The 17,009-nt window shown below is 39.1% G+C and overlaps 1 protein-coding gene across 1 annotated transcript in view; it reads left to right on the top strand.

The window, feature by feature from the left end:
• Positions 1 to 869: 869 nt before the first annotated feature.
• Positions 870 to 17,009, top strand: part of LOC125157001 (transcription factor BTF3-like) — a 156,170-nt gene continuing 140,030 nt past the window's right edge. Inside the window, exon 1 of the mRNA XM_047843262.1 lies at positions 870 to 943. Coding sequence (XP_047699218.1) covers positions 870 to 943 — 74 coding nt within the window. The remainder of the gene's footprint in view (positions 944 to 17,009) is intronic.

Here is a 17,009-nt window from a genome sequence, read left to right on the forward strand (position 1 = left end):
ATGGAAGTAAAATAGAATTTGAAAAAACTTACATAAAAGCAAAAAATATAGTAATAAAAATTAAATAAAAATGTTTTTAATAGAAATTGAAAGGAAAAATCAAGTTTTTCTCTTTCTGCATTCAAGAAAAAAAAAGAAATGAAAAAGAGAAAAAAAGAAAAAGAAAGAACAAAAGGAAATTGAAAATTTGAAAAGGTGAATAAACTTAAGTAGACTAAAATAAAATGGTGGAAGTAAAGTAGAATTTGAAAAAGTTTACACAACAGTAAAAAGTATAGTAATAAAAATTAAAGAAAGATATTTTAATAATGAAAATAAAAATGAATTTTTTTCTCTTTCTGTATTCAAGAAAAAGAAAATAATTGTAAAAGAGAAAAAGAAAAAAGAAACAGATTGAAGTAGGACTTAAATTATTTTGTTTTCCCCTGGAAGTCAGTCTATGTGGCTCTTTATAGTCCATATATTAAGCCAACAGTGAGGCTTGTGTTCTTGAAGAGCAAATTTGGCGTAGTTGGGCGGGGCTAACTGTAACAGCTCCTCTCTCCACTAGATGTTGCTGCTGGCCTCCTGGGGTAGATTTTGTGGGGCTTATAGGTGCGTATGCACATGAGCAGGATCAGTAAAAATGGTGCCACCCAGCTACCCAGTCTGTTCTCCCAGATCAGCAATCGCGAACCCGTCCTCTGTCTTCAGCTCTCGTCCACTACCCGCTTTTTCACTCTCCATGACCAGGCCCCAGGCAGTAACTCTCTCCTGAGTTTTGTCTCAGATGCAGCTGTTTTCCCTGGCCCCTTACTTCCAAAGGACTGCCGCTTCAGAAACTCTGCCCCTCTGCAGGAGGGTCTCACTGAGCAATGGCCAAATGAGCAATGGCGGAATATCGGCGGCACCCAGGAATGCCCACTGGACCCTGTTGTTCCCGGGGCCCCAAGACTGCGGCCAGGTGCCAGACTGCACCAGAAAAAGTTCATGAGACAGTGTAGCAGCATTGTTTCAGGGATTATGGAAAATTACAACACATCTGGCACAAGGCTTCACCCTTAACGACCTTGCCCCAGCACCAGCGAATGTGGACACCTTCTGGGGTCTGCTAGGACCAGGTGGCTTCAACAGTCTCTAGCAAATGTCCTTCCAACAGTGGAACCACTTTTCCCTGTGTGGCCCAAGAACCTCCCAGACCCCACTCTGTTCCTCGAGATTCACCCTTCCCGCCAGGTATAGAGCTGCAGAGTTGCAGCCTTTGTGCTTCCCTTGTTTACAGTCATAATGGAATTTAAACCTTCTCCTTTCTCCTTTCTCCCTTTTTAGTTTAGTCCCTTCGGCTGTTTCCAATTTTCTACTTTCTCTCCAGCTGCTTTTGGGGAGGGTATTCTCCCGTATTCTCCCCCCACCCAGTCTCCGTCCTCTGTCCACCCACAAAAGCTGTTCCCTACCTTTTGCGGCTTCTCGCTCCCCAAATTCCCCTCTCTGCACCGCATACCTGCTGAATTCTGTGGTTCAAGTTGTGCAGATTGTTGTGTTAATCCTCCATTTAGTTTTCTAGGTGTGTAGGATGGTTTAGTTGGTCTGACTGTATTTCATGGGTGTGAGACACACAAAAAGCTTCCATACTGCTCAGCCATCTTGGCTCCTCCATTTATTCTCAGTTGTTAAGAGTCTCTCATGGTTTTTTCTTCCTTCCTTCTCTGTAACTTTTTTTCCCCTTCCCCTCCCCCCATGCTCTTCTGTTAAGTTTCTCAGGATGCACATAAGAGTGAAAACATATGGTATCTGTCTTTCTCTGTATGACTTATTCATTTAGCATAACACTCTCCAGTGAGTAAACTGAGGCTTGAGAAAAGTATCCAACTTCCACATAGTCATACAAAGTGGCATTCCATGCTTTTGGAATTATTGTTACCTTGGTAACTACATTATTCTTCTAAAATGAAGTTTGTTGTGTTCATTTTATATTATTACAGAAAGAATGCATTTTCAAGACAGAAGTATCTTAACATAGAAACAAGAAAAAGGGAAAAGAAAAAAGAATAAATAGCAACCATAATAAAAACCATTTAATTTTTAAAAATTTTTAATGTTTATTTATTTTTGAGAGAGAGAGAGAGAGAGAGAGAATGGGGGAGGGGCAGAGAGAAAGGGAGACACAGAATCGGAAGCAGGCTCCAGGCTCTGAGCTGTCAGCACAGAGCATGATGTGAGGCTCGAACTCACGAACCATGAGATCATGACCCAGGCCAAAGTCAGGCACCTAACCGACTCAACCACCTAGGTGCCCCAACCATTTAAATTTTTTAATTTTTATTTTTGAGAGAGAGAGAGAGAGAGCAAGCACGAGTAGGGGAAGGGCAGAGAGAGAGAGGGAGACATAGAATTTGAAACAGGCTCCAGACTCTGAGATGTCAGCACAGAACCCAATGCAGAGCTCTAACTCTGAAAGGTCAGATAATGACCTGACTCGATTTTGGCCGCTTAACTGACTCAGCTACCCAGATGCCTCAATAAAAACCATTTAGAGACCATTACTAGTAATGTCTTGTTATATGTCTTGCAGGATTTTCCTATGTGTGTGTGTATATATATATATATATATATATATAATGTTTGTTTATTTTTGAAAGAGAGAGAGATTGAGCATGAAAGCAGGAGAGGAACAGAGAGAGAGGGAGTGACAGAATTTGAAGCAGGCTCCAGACAGAATTTGAAGCACAGAACCCAGAGGGAGGATGGAACACACAAACAATGAGATCATGACCTGAGTCGAAGTCGGATGCTTAACCGACTGAGCCACACAGGCGCTCCTTCCTATGTATATTTTTAAGGGATCATACTGTACTAATTCTATAATTATTTTTCTCAATTAAAAATTGTGATTATCGTTTTGGCCAATAAAAATAAGAAGGCAATTCAAGATGGTGGTATAGAAAGACTGAACTCTCCAACTTCCATGGACACACCAATGTACAACTACATAGAGAACAATTCTTTCTGAAAAAGACCTGAAAAGTAGCTGAACAGCTCCTTCACACCAAAGGATAAAAAAGCCACATCAAGATGAGTAGCAGATTAAGGGGCGTGGTTTCACCAAAAACTCTACCTCTGGTGTGGTGACCCGTAAGCAGGAAGGATATCACAAATATGGAGTGTATCCCTGTAGAACAAGGAGTTTGATTCCTACATCAGGCATTCTAACCCTTGGGACCTGCACTGGAGAGAAGATACCCAAAACTGGCTTTGAAAACCAATGGAGCTTACATCCAGGAGACTTAAAGGGCTATAGGAAACAGAGACTCTGCTTTGAAAGAGCTCATGCACAGACTAATTCACCCAAGGACATGGAACAAAAGCAATGGGTTGAAAAGTGTTTGTATCATATGTGAAGGAGATTTGTTGACTAATCTTAAAGGATCTGCCAAAGGGGCAGAGTCCTGTTGGAACTGTCTCCAAGAATAGAGGTGCCAGTGGGCATCATTTTTTCATTCTCATTTTATCTTGTTTTATAGTTTAATTTTTAAATGTTTATTTATTTTTGAGAGAGTGATAGAGGATTAGCAGTGGAGAGGCAGAGAGAAGGGAGACACAGACACAGAATCCAAAGCAGGCTCCAGGCTCTGAGCTGTCAGCACAGAGCCTGATGCAGGCCTTGAACTCAACAACCGTGAGATCATGACCTGAGCTGAAGTCGGCCACTTAACTGACTCAGCCACCCAGGCTCCCCAAATTCCACCTTGTTAACACTGGTGCTGATGGGTACCATTTTTTGTACCGTACCTCTACATTACTAGCACCACTTGCCCTTCCCCTGTGCTCCTCCATGATCTTCCTTTGCTAAAACCAGCAGGCAAGTGTGCTGTCAGCCTGGTGCTCTCCAATGATTCTGCCAAAGCCAGTTGGTACATACAGTTCAAACAAGGAATGCTCCTTGAATGCCTGACTCTGGTTGCCAAGGGTACTAGTGTTTCTGAGACCCATGGAACTGAAGCAATCAGAGAGAATGTTCTTCGCAGTCTGCTACCCCTCAGGGCACTGCACAGACACCAGATTGAAACACTCCCCCAGTCTTCCTGTGAGCACTTGATTAAGACTGGGAGAGATAACTGTTCAGCCTAATATATGGAAACAAACACAGACAATACAGAAAAATGAGGAAACAGAGGAATATGTTCCAAAGGAAAGAACAAGATAAACACTTTCCCGATACACACACAAAACTTAATGAAACAGAGATAAGAGTCCAAAGTAATGGTCATAAAGATGCTCACTGATCTCTGGGAGAATAATGGATGTACACAGAAAGAACTTCAACAAAGTGACAGAAAATATTTAAAAATACCAGACAGAAGTCATGAGCCGAATAATACAATAACTAAACTGAAAAAATACACTAGAGGGGTTCAGCAGCAGCCTAGCAAAGCAGGAGAAAGGATGAATGACCTGGAAGACAGTACAGTGGAATTCACACAGAGAGAGCAACAAAAAGAAAAAAGAATGTTAAAAAGTAAAGATAGCTTGAGGGACCTATTGGACAACACCAAGCATAACAACATTCACAGTATAAGGGTCCCACGAGGAGAGAAGAGAGACAGAAAACTTATTTGAAGAAAAAAAGGCTGAAAACTTTCTTAACCTGGGGAAGGAAACAGACATCCAAATACAGGAAGCACAGAGAGTTACAAATAAGATTAACAAAAAGATATCCATACTAGGGTGCATTATAAATAAAGTCAAAAGTTAAAGAGAAAGAGAGAATTTTAAAGATACAAGTGGAAAACAAGGGAATCCCTATAGGACCATCAGCAGATTTGTAGCAAAAACTTTGCAAGCCCAAAGGGATTTATCAAAGTAATGGGGGAGACAAAAAACTTCCAACCAAGAGTACTCTATCTTTGTGTTTCTTACTATCTAGTAAGAATATCACTCATAATTGAAGGAGACAAAGAGTTTTCCAGACAACAAAAAACTAATAGAGTTCACCACCACTAACTTGTCTTACAGGAAATGTTAAAGGGAATTTTGAAGTTGAAAATAAAGGCCACTACTTACTAACAAGAAAACAAATAAAAGTAAAAATCTCACTGGTGAAGGTAAATATATAGTAAAGGTAGTAGGCTAGTCTCAAAATTAACATAAATGTTAAAAGACAAAAGTAGTAAACATAACTATAACTATGACAATTTGTTAAGGAACACAGAAAGTAAAAAGTGTAAAATGTGACATCAAAAACATAAAACATCTGAGAAGGAAGTAAAAATGGTACAATGTGTTCAAATTTAACTTTCTATCCACTTAAGTATATACATACCAGTCTGTATCTATCTATCTATCTATCTATCTATCTATAACTATATACATACAGTCTGTACCTACCTATCTATCTACCTATTTATTTATCTATAATATATCTATTGAGACAGACTGATACATATAAGCCTCATGGTAATCAGAAAGCAAGAGTCTATAGTAGATACACAAAAGAAAATGGAAATCTAAATGGAATGGAATCTAAATGCAGCCCCCAAAGAAAGGCATCAAAGCACAAGGGAAAAAAAGCAAGAGACTAAGAAAGGAACAGGGACGACCTACAAATAGACAGAGAACAATGAACAAAATGACAATAAGTACATACCTATCTATAATTATTTTAAATTTAAATGGGCTAAATGCTCTAATAAAAAAACAGAGTTGCTGAAAAAACAAAAAAGAAGACACATCTATATGCTGCTACAAGAGACTGATCTCAGATTTAAGGACACACAAAAACTGAAAATGAAGGGATGGAAAATGATTTTTCATGCAAATGAAAACACAAAAAAAGCAAACTGAGGTAGCTATAATTATATCAGGGAAAACAGACTTTAATTTTTTTAATGTTTATTTTTGAGAGAGAGAGAGAAAGAGAGAGTGAGCAAACGAGCATGATTGGGGGAGGGGCAGAGAGAGAGAGGGAGACCCAGAATATAAAGGTGGCTCCAGTATCCAAGCTATAAGCAAAGAGCCTGACGTGGGGCTTGAACTCATGAACCGTAAGATCATGACCTGAGCCAAAGTCAGACGCTTAACCTAATGAGCCACCCAGGCACCCCATGGGAAAATAGACTTTAAAACAAAGACTAATATAAAACACAGATGATGATAAACAGTCAATCCAGCAAGAAGATATAACATTTGCAAATATTTATGTACCCAATATAGAAACACATTTATCTCTACATATGTGTGTGTGTGTAGATATATATAAAGAAAATATTAACAGACATAAAGGGGGAAATCAACGGCAATACAATAATAGTAAAGGACTTTTATATTCCACTTACATCAATAGTTAGATCATCCAGACATAAAATCAGTAAGGAAATATTGGCCTTCAATGACACATTAGACCAGATCACTGAATAGATATATGCAGAAATTTCTATCCAAAACAAGCAGAATTAATATTCCCCTTAAGTTCACATGGAACATTCTCCAAAATAGATCATGTATTAGGCCACAAAACAAGTCTCAGTAAATCTTAGAAAATTTAAATCATATCAGGCATTTTTCAAGAACACAATGTTATGAAACTGGAAATCAAACACAAAAATAAAACTGGAAAAATCACAAATAGGTGGAGATTAAACAACATGCTACTGAACAGCCAATCGGTTAACAAAGATATCAAAGGGAAAAAAAAAGAAAAGAAATACCATGAGACAAAGGAAAATAAAGCTACAACATAGGAAAATCTTTGGACACAGCAAAAGACTTCCAAGAGGGAAATTTATAGTGATATAGGCCGGCCTCAAGAAACAAAATAAATAAATAAATAAATAAATAAATAATAAAATAAAATAAAATAAAATAATCTACATGAAAGGGAACTAGAAAAAAAGGAAGAAACAAAGCCCAAAATTAGTAGAAGAAAATAAATAATAAATATCACAGTGGAAATAAATGAAAGAGAAACTAATAAATTAATAGAAAAGATCAACAGGATGCCAAGTGCAGGGAGCAGGGTAGGCAGTCCTGACATGGGCCAGGAAGGCCAGGGTGGCTGCTACAGTGGCCTGGAGAGTTCCACAAGGCATGAGACAATAGCATGTCCCTGGGCCAGGCAGAGCCACCCTTTCCATGGCTGGAAGGCCAGAAGCCATACACACACATTTACCCTCTGCATGCCTTTCCCCTCTGGCTTGGAGGCAGAGATCACCTGTGGGTTCCTGGTCCCTGATGCCCAACCCCACAGAGGGGCTGTTGAGAAGCATCTCACACTGAGCAGCAGCATCCTGGTGGTCCATTGGGGACTGAAGGTCCTCGTCTTCTCTGAACTTCCATCATCAACTTTCTTGACCAGCTTTCCCTGCTGATGTGGGCCATGCAGCGCTCCAGGGCCCCTGTTTACCACTAAGCCTATGCTGACGAAAGGGGGCTAAGGTCTAACCTTGTGTCCCTGCCTAGGCTGTGTGTGCTTACTAGGGCAGTGATTCTTGGAGTAGCTGACACTTGAGGTTGGGATCCTGCCTAATCATCTGCCAGTACTGACCCTTGGGCACTCAGGGTCCCCTTGTTTTGTTTGCAGCTTAAATGTTTGCTACTACAGAAAATAAACCTGAGCTTTTCTAAAAAAAAAACAATGAAACTAAGACGTGGTTGTTTAAAATGACAAAACTGATAAACCTTTAGCTAGATTCACTAAGAAAAAAAGAGACAAGGTTCAAGTACATAAAATGAGAAATAAAAGCAGGGAAATTACAACTGATACCAAAGATATACAAAAGATCCTAAAAGACTACTATGAACAATTATACACCAATAAATGGACAGCCTAGAAGAAATACATAAATTTCTAGAAATACAATCTTCTAAGACTGAATCACGAAGAAATAGAAAACCTCAATAGACTGATTACCAACAAAAAGATTGAATCAGTAATCAAAAACTTCTTAACAAACAAAAGTCCAGGACCAGATGACTTTACTGAATTCTAACATTCAAAGATTTAATATCTACATTTATCAAACTTTTCCAAAAATATTGAAGAGGAGGAAATGCTTCCAAACTCATTTTTTGTAGCTAACATTATCCTGATACTAAAAACAAACAAACAAAAAATGGACACCACACAGACACACACACAAACACACACACAAATTTACAGGCCAGTATCCCTGATGAACATAAATGAAAAATTCCTCAATAAAATATTAGCAAACCAATTCAACAATACATTAAACATATCATACACCATGATTAAGTGGGATTTAGTCCAGGGATGCAAAGATTATTCAACACCTGCAAATCAATTAATGTGATATACATTTAACAAAAAGAAAAATAAAAATCATATAATCTCAATAGATGCAGAAAAATCATTTGACAAAATGCAACATCCATATATGATAAAAACACTCAACAAAGCATGGACGGAGTAAATGTGCCTCAGTATAATAAATGCCATATATGTTAAGCCCACAGCTAATATCATATTCAATGGTGAAAAGCTGAAAGCTTTTTCTCTAAGATTAGGAACACGACAGGAATGCCCACTTTCACTACTTTCATTCAATATAGTATCAGAAGTCCTAGCCATAACAGTAGGCAAGAAAAAGATGTAAAAATCATCCATATTGGAAAGGAAAAAGTAAAAAATGATCACTATTTGTGAAGAAAACGATTTTATATATACAAAACTCTAAAGACTCCATCAAAAATTGTTAGAACTGATAAACAAATTTAATACCTGTAGAATAAAAAATCACTATACAAAAATTTATTACATTTTATACACAAACAACTATCAGAAAGAGAAATTAAGAAAACAATTCCATTTACAATTGCATCAAAGTAATAAAATACCTATGAATAAATTTAACCAAGGACACAAAAAAACTGTACAATGAAAACTACAAGACATTGATGAAAGAAACTGAAGACACAAATAAATGACAAGATATTTTGTGCGCATGGATTGGAGGAATTAATATTGTTAAAATGTCTATATTACCCAAAGCCATCTGCAAATGTAATGCAATCCCTGTGACAATTCCAGTGGGATTTTTTACAGAAATAGAACAAACAGTCCTAAAATTGGTATGGAACCATGAATTATCCTGAATTGCCAAAGCATCTTGAGAAAAAGAAGAGCAAAAGTAGAGGCATCATGCTCCCCCATTTCAAACTGTATTATAAAGCTGTACTTATCAAAACAATATAGTATTGGTGCAAAAACAGGCATGTACAGCACTAGAACAGAATAGAGAACTCAGAAATAAACTCATGCACATGTGGTCAATTAGATTATGACAAAAGAGGCAGGAATATGGAATGAGGAAAGGATAGTCTCTTTTATGCATAGTTCTGGGAAAACTGGACATGTAAAATAATGAAATTGGACCATTATATTACATAATACACAAAAATTAACTCAAAATGGATTAAAAACTTGAATATAAGACCAGAAATCATAAAACTACTGGAAGAAAACACAGACAGTAAGCTCCTTGACATCACTCTTGGTGAATTTTTAAAAATCTGAGCACACAGGCAATGGCAACAAAGCAAAAATGAATAAATCAGACTACATCAGACAAAAAAGTTTCTGCACAACAAAGGAAACCATCAAAAATTAAAACTGCAACCTCCTGAATGGGAGAAGATATTTGCAAATCATATATCTAGTAAGTGGTTGATATCCAAAATATATAATGAACTCCTACAACACAATAACAGGAAAAAACAATCTGATTATAAAATGGGCAGAGGATCTGCATAGACATTACCAAGGAAGACATTCAGATGGTCAATAGGCACATAAAAAGATTCTCAATATCACTAATCATCAGGGAATTGCAAATCAAAATCACAATGAGATATTCCTTATACCTGTTGGAATGGTGATTATCAAAAAGACAAGAAATAAGTGTTGGTGTGGATGCAGGGAAAAAGAACCCCTTATGCTCTGTTGGTAGAAATGTAAAATGTTGCTGAAACTATGGAAAACAGTATGGAGGTTGCTCAGAAAACTAAAAAAGGGGCACCTGGGTGGCTCAGTCTGTTAAGCATTCAACTCTTGGTCTCAGCTCAGGTCATGACGTCATGTTAGTGAGTTTGAACTCTGCAATGGGCTGTGAACTGAGGAATATATATATATATATATATATATATATATATATATATATATATAATGTGGAATATACCAGGCCATAAAAAAAGAACGAAATCTTGCCATTTGTGACAACATTGATGGAGCTTGAAGTCATTATGTTAAGTGAAATAAGTCAGAGAAAACCAGATACCAATTGATTTCATTTCTATGTGGAACCTAAAAAACATACCAAATAAAAAAAAAAAAAAACACCAACAACAAAATTCATAGATACAGAGAACAGACTGGTGGTTGCCAGGGGTTTGGGACATGGGCAAAATTGGAGAAGGGGTGGTTGAGGCAAGATGGCGGCTTAGGAGGACGCTGGGCTCACCGCACGTCCTGCTGATCACTTAGATTCCACCTACACCTGCCTAAATAACCCAGAAAACCGCCAGAGGATTAGCAGAACTGAGTCGCCAGAGCCAAACGCAGATGAGAGGCCCATGGAAGAGGGGAGGAAGGGCGGCGAGGCGGTGCACGCTCCACGGACTGGCGGGAGGGAGCCGGGGCGGAGGGGCGGCTCGCCGGCCAAGCAGAGCCCCGAGTCTGGCTGGCAAAAGCGGAGGGGCCTGACGGACTGTGTTCCCACAACAAGCGCGACTTAGCATCTGGGAGGTCATAAGTTAACAGCTCTGCTCGGAAAGCGGGAAGGCTGGAGGACAAAGGGAGGGAGAGCTGCTGAGCCCCCTGACAACAGAGCTCAGTTTGGTGGGAAACAAAGGCGCTCGCCAGCGCCATCTCCCCCGCCCATCCCCCAGCCAAAATCCCAAAGAGAACCAGTTCCTACCAGGGAACTTGCTAGCTCTGCGCAAACACCCAACTCTGCACTTCTGCGGAGCCAAACCTCCGGCAGCGGATCTGACTCCCTCCCGATGCCACAGGGCCCCTCCTTAAGTGGATCACCTAAGGAGAAGCGATCTAAGCCTGCCCCTCCTGCCCCCGTGCACCTTGCCTGCCCACCCCAGCTAATGCGCCAGATCCCCAGCATCACAAGCCTGGCAGGGTGCAAGTAGCCCAGAGGAGCCACACCACCCCACAGTGACTCCCGCCCCTAGGAGAGGGGAAGAGAAGGCACACACCAGTCTGACTGTGGCCCCAGTGGTGGGCTGGGGGCAGACATCAGGACTGACTGCGGCCCCGCCCACCAACTCCAGTTATACACCACAGCACAGGGGAAGTGCCCTGCAGGTCCTCACCACGCCAGGGACTATCCAAAATGACCAAGTGGAAGAATTCCCCTCAGAAGAATCTCCAGGAAATAACAGCTAATGAGCTGATCAAAAAGGATTTAAACAATATAACAGAAAGTGAATTTAGAATAATAGTCATAAAATTAATCGCTGGGCTTGAAAACAGTATAGAGGACAGCAGAAAACCTCTTGCTACAGAGATCAAGGGACTAAGGAACAGTCACGAGGAGCTGAAAAACGCTTTAAACGAAATGCATAACAAAATGGAAACCACCACAGCTCGGCTTGAAGAGGCAGAGGAGAGAATAGGTGAACTAGAAGATAAAGTTATGGAAAAAGAGGAAGCTGAGAAAAAGAGAGATAAAACAATCCAGGAGGATGAGGGGAAAATGAGAGAACTAAGTGATACACTAAAAAGAAATAATATACGCATAATTGGTATCCCAGAGGAGGAAGAGAGAGGGAAAGGTGCTGAAGGGGTACTTGAAGAAATCATAGCTGAGAACTTCCCTGAACTGGGGAAGGAAAAAGGCATTGAAATCCAAGAGGCCCAGAGAACTCCCTTCAGACGTAACTTGAATCGATCTTCTGCACGACATCTCATAGTGAAACTGGCAAAATACAAGGATAAAGAGAAAATTCTGAAAGCAGCAAGGGGTAAACGTGCCCTCACATATAAAGGGAGACCTATAAGACTCGTGACTGATCTCTCTTTTGAAACTTGGCAGGCCAGAAAGAATTGGCACGAGATTTTCAGGGTGCTAGACAGAAAACATATGCAGCCAAGAATCCTTTATCCAGCAAGTCTGTCATTTAGAATAGAAGGAGAGATAAAGGTCTTCCCAAACAAACAATCACTGAAGGAATTTGTCACCACTAAACCAGCCCTACAAGAGATCCTAAGGGGGACCCTGTGAGACAAAGTCCCAGAGACATCACTATAAGCATAAAACATACAGACATCACAGTGACTCTAAACCCGTATCTTTCTATAATAACACTGAATGTAAATGGATTAAATGCGCCAACCAAAAGACATAGGGTATCAGAATGGATAAAAAAACAAGACCCATCTATTTGCTGTCTACAAGAGACTCATTTTAGACCTGAGGACACCTTTAGATTGAGAGTGAGGGGATGGAGAACTATTTATCATGCGACTGGAAGCCAAAGGAAAGCTGGAGTAGCCATACTTATATCAGACAAACTAGACTTTAAATTAAAGGCTGTAACAAGAGATGAAGAAGGACATTATATAATAGTTACAGGGTCATCCATCAGGAAGAGCTAACAATTATAAATGTCTATGCGCCGAATACCGGAGCCCCCAAATATATAAAACAATTACTCATAAACATAAGCAACCTTATTGATAAGAATGTGGTAATTGCAGGGGACTTTAACACCCCACTTACAGAAATGGATAGGTCATCTAGAAACAATAAAGAAACAATAAAGAAACAAGGGCCCTGAATGAGACATTGGATCAGATGGACTTGACAGATATATTTAGAACTCTGCATCCCAAAGCAACAGAATATACTTTCTTCTCGAGTGCACATGGAACATTCTCCAAGATAGATCATATACTGGGTCACAAAACAGACCTTCATAAGTTTACAAGAATTGAAATTATACCATGCTTACTTTCAGACCACAATGCTATGAAGCTTGAAATCAACCACAGAAAAAAGTCTGGAAAACCTCCAAAAGCGTGGAGGTTAAAGAACACCCTACTAACGAATGAGTGGGTCAACCAGGCAATTAGAGAAGAAATTAAAAAATATATGGAAACAAACGAAAATGAAAATACAACAATCCAAACGCTTTGGGACGCAGCAAAGGCAGTCCTGAGAGGAAAATACATTGCCATCCAGGCCTATCTCAAGAAACAAGAAAAATCCCAAACACAAAATCTAACAGCACATCTAAAGGAACTAGAAGCAGAACAGCAAAGGCAGCCTAAAACCAGCAGAAGAAGAGAAATCATAAAGATCAGAGCAGAAATAAACAATATAGAATCTAAAAAAACTGTAGAGCAGATCAACGAAACCAAGAGTTGGTTTTTTGAAAAAATAAACAAAATTGACAAACCTCTAGCCAGGCTTCTAAAAAAGAAAAGGGTGATGACCCAAATAGATAAAATCATGAAGGAAAATGGAATTATTACAACCAATCCCTCAGAGATACAAACAGGGAATACTATGAAAAATTATATGCCAACAAATTGAACAACCTGGAAGAAATGGACAAATTCCTAAACACCCACACTCTTCCAAAACTCAATCAGGAGGAAATAGAAAGCTTGAACAGACCCATAACCAGTGAAGAAATTGAAACGGTTATCAAAAATCTCCCAACAAATAAGAGTCCGGGACCAGATGGCTTCCCAGGGGAGTTCTACCAGACGTTTAAAGCAGAGATAATACCTATCCTTCTCAAGCTATTCCAAGAATTAGAAAGGGAAGGAAAACTTCCAGACTCATTATTTGAAGCCAGTATTACTTTGATTCCTAAACCAGACAGAGACCCAGTAAAAAAAGAGAACTACAGGCCAATATCCCTGATGAATATGGATGCAAAAATTCTCAATAAGATACTATCAAATCGAATTCAACGGCATATAAAAAGAATTATTCACCATGATCAAGTGGGATTGATTCCTGGGATGCAGGGCTGGTTCAACATTCGCAAATCAATCAACGTGATACATCACATTAACAAAAAAAGAGAGAAGAACCATATGATCCTGTCAATCGATGCAGAAAAGGCCTTCGACAAAATCCAGCACCCTTTCTTAATAAAAACCCTTGAGAAAGTCGGGATAGAAGGAACATACTTAAAGTTCATAAAAGCCATTTATGAAAAGCCCACAGCTAACATCATCCTCAACGGGCAAAAACTGAGAGCTTTTTCCCTGAGATCAGGAACACGACAAGGATGCCCACTATCACCGCTGCTGTTTAACATAGTGCTGGAAGTTCTAGCATCAGCAATCAGACAACAAAAGGAAATCAAAGGCATCAAAATTGGCAAAGATGAAGTCAAGCTTTCGCTTTTGGCAGATGACATGATATTATACATGGAAAATCCGATAGACTCCACCAAAAGTCTGCTAGAACTGATACAGGAATTCAGCAAAGTTGCAGGATACAAAATCAATGTACAGAAATCAGTTGCATTCTTATACACTAACAATGAAGCAACAGAAAGACAAATAAAGAAACTGATCCCATTCACAATTGCACCAAGAAGCATAAAATACCTAGGAATAAATCTAACCAAAGATGTAAAGGATCTGTATGCTGAAAAGTATAGAAAGCTTATGAAGGAAATTGAAGAAGATTTAAAGAAATGGAAAGACATTCCCTGCTCATGGATTGGAAGAATAAATATTGTTAAAATGTCAATACTACCCAAAGCGATCTACACATTCAATGCAATCCCAATCAAAATTGCACCAGCATTCTTCTCGAAACTAGAGCAAGCAATCCTAAAATTCATATGGAACCAAAAAAGGCCCCGAATAGCCAAAGGAATTTTGTAGAAGAAGACCAAAGCAGGAGGCATCACAATCCCAGACTTTAGCCTCTACTACAAAGCTGTCATCATCAAGACAGCATGGTATTGGCACAAAAACAGACACACAGACCAATGGAATAGAATAGAAACCCCAGAACTAGACCCACAAACGTATGGCCAACTCATCTTTGACAAAGCAGGAAAGAACATCCAATGGAAAAAAGACAGCCTCTTTAACAAATGGTGCTGGGAGAACTGGACAGCAACATGCAGAAGGTTGAAACTAGACCACTTTCTCACACCTTTCACAAAAATAAACTCAAAATGGATAAAGGACCTAAATGTGAAACAGGAAACCATCAAAACCTTAGAGGAGAAAGCAGGAAAAAACCTCTCTGACCTCAGCCGTAGCAATCTCTTACTTGACACATCCCCAAAGGCAAGGGAATTAAAAGCAAAAGTGAATTACTGGGACCTTATGAAGATCAAAAGCTTCTGCACAGCAAAGGAAACAACCAACAAAACTAAAAGGCAACCAACGGAATGGGAAAAGATATTCGCAAATGACATATCGGACAAAGGGCTAGTCTCCAAAATCTATAAAGAGCTCACCAAACTCCACACCCGAAAAACAAATAACCCAGTGAAGAAATGGGCAGAAAACATGAACAGACACTTCTCTAAAGAAGACATTCGGATGGCCAACAGGCACATGAAAAGATGTTCAGCGTCGCTCCTTATCAGGGAAATACAAATCAAAACCACACTCAGGTATCACCTCACGCCAGTCAGAGTGGCCAAAATGAACAAATCAGGAGACTATAGATGCTGGCGAGGATGTGGAGAAACGGGAACCCTCTTGCACTGTTGGTGGGAATGCAAATTGGTGCAGCCGCTTTGGAAAGCAGTATGGAGGTTCCTCAGAAAATTAAAAATAGACCTACCCTATGACCCAGCAATAGCACTGCTAGGAATTTATCCAAGGGATACAGGAGTACTGATGCATAGGGCCACTTGTACCCCAATGTTCATAGCAGCACTCTCAACAATAGCCAAATTATGGAAAGAGCCTAAATGTCCATCAACTGATGAATGGATAAAGAAATTGTGGTTTATATACACAATGGAATATTACGTGGCAATGAGAAAAAATGAAATATGGCCTTTTGTAGCAACGTGGATGGAACTGGAGAGTGTGATGCTAAGTGAAATAAGCCATACAGAGAAAGACAGATACCATATGGTTTCACTCTTATGTGGATCCTGAGAAACTTAACAGGAACCCATGGGGGAGGGGAAGGAAAAAAAAAAAAGAGGTTAGAATGGGAGAGAGCCAAAGCATAAGAGACTGTTAAAAACTGAGAACAAACTGGGGGTTGTTGGGGGGTGGGAGGGAGGAGAGGGTGGGTGATGGGTATTGAGGAGGGCACCTTTTGGGATGAGCACTGGGTGTTGTATGGAAACCAATTTGTCAATAAAGTTCATAAAAAAAAAAATTGGAGAAGGGGTAAGAGATACAAATTTCTAGTGATACATACATAATTCATGGGGATGTAATGTACAGCGTGGTGATTATAATCAATATTATATTGCATATTACATAAGTGTATATGGTGAGAGGGGAAACTAGACTTATTGTGGCAATCATTTCACAATGTATATGAATATTAAATCATTAAATTTTACACTTATAACTAATATAATATTATATATAAATTATACTTCAAGTGAAAAACATTAGCATAATAATTTAATGACTGCCTAATATTCTATTTTATGTATATACCATAATTTATTTAATTGATCCTTTTTTATATACTTTTAAGCTGTTTCCAGTGTTTTGCTATAACAAATCATCCGGTTATAAACTTCATCATAACTGTTTTTGCCCACACCTTTGTTTATTTACTTGAGATAAATTCTTAAAGTGGAATTCCTAGGTCAAAAAGCATGCATATTTTGAAGTCTTTTAGATATATATATATTGTGTCTCTTAATTTGAGCCTAGGAATAAATCCTATTGGAGACATTTTTAAAAGAAGAAATATTGCCATGTTTCTTCTTTTGTGATTATCATATCCTTGCCTGACTTGTTATTCCCCAGCCAGCTCTTCTTCCAGTCATTTGTAGTCTCAGCATTCATACTTTGCTAGTAATTTGGTAAAGACTGCCAA

The sequence above is a fragment of the Prionailurus viverrinus genome, chromosome X (genome assembly GCF_022837055.1).
Source record: "Prionailurus viverrinus isolate Anna chromosome X, UM_Priviv_1.0, whole genome shotgun sequence".
Lineage (NCBI taxonomy): Eukaryota > Metazoa > Chordata > Mammalia > Carnivora > Felidae > Prionailurus > Prionailurus viverrinus.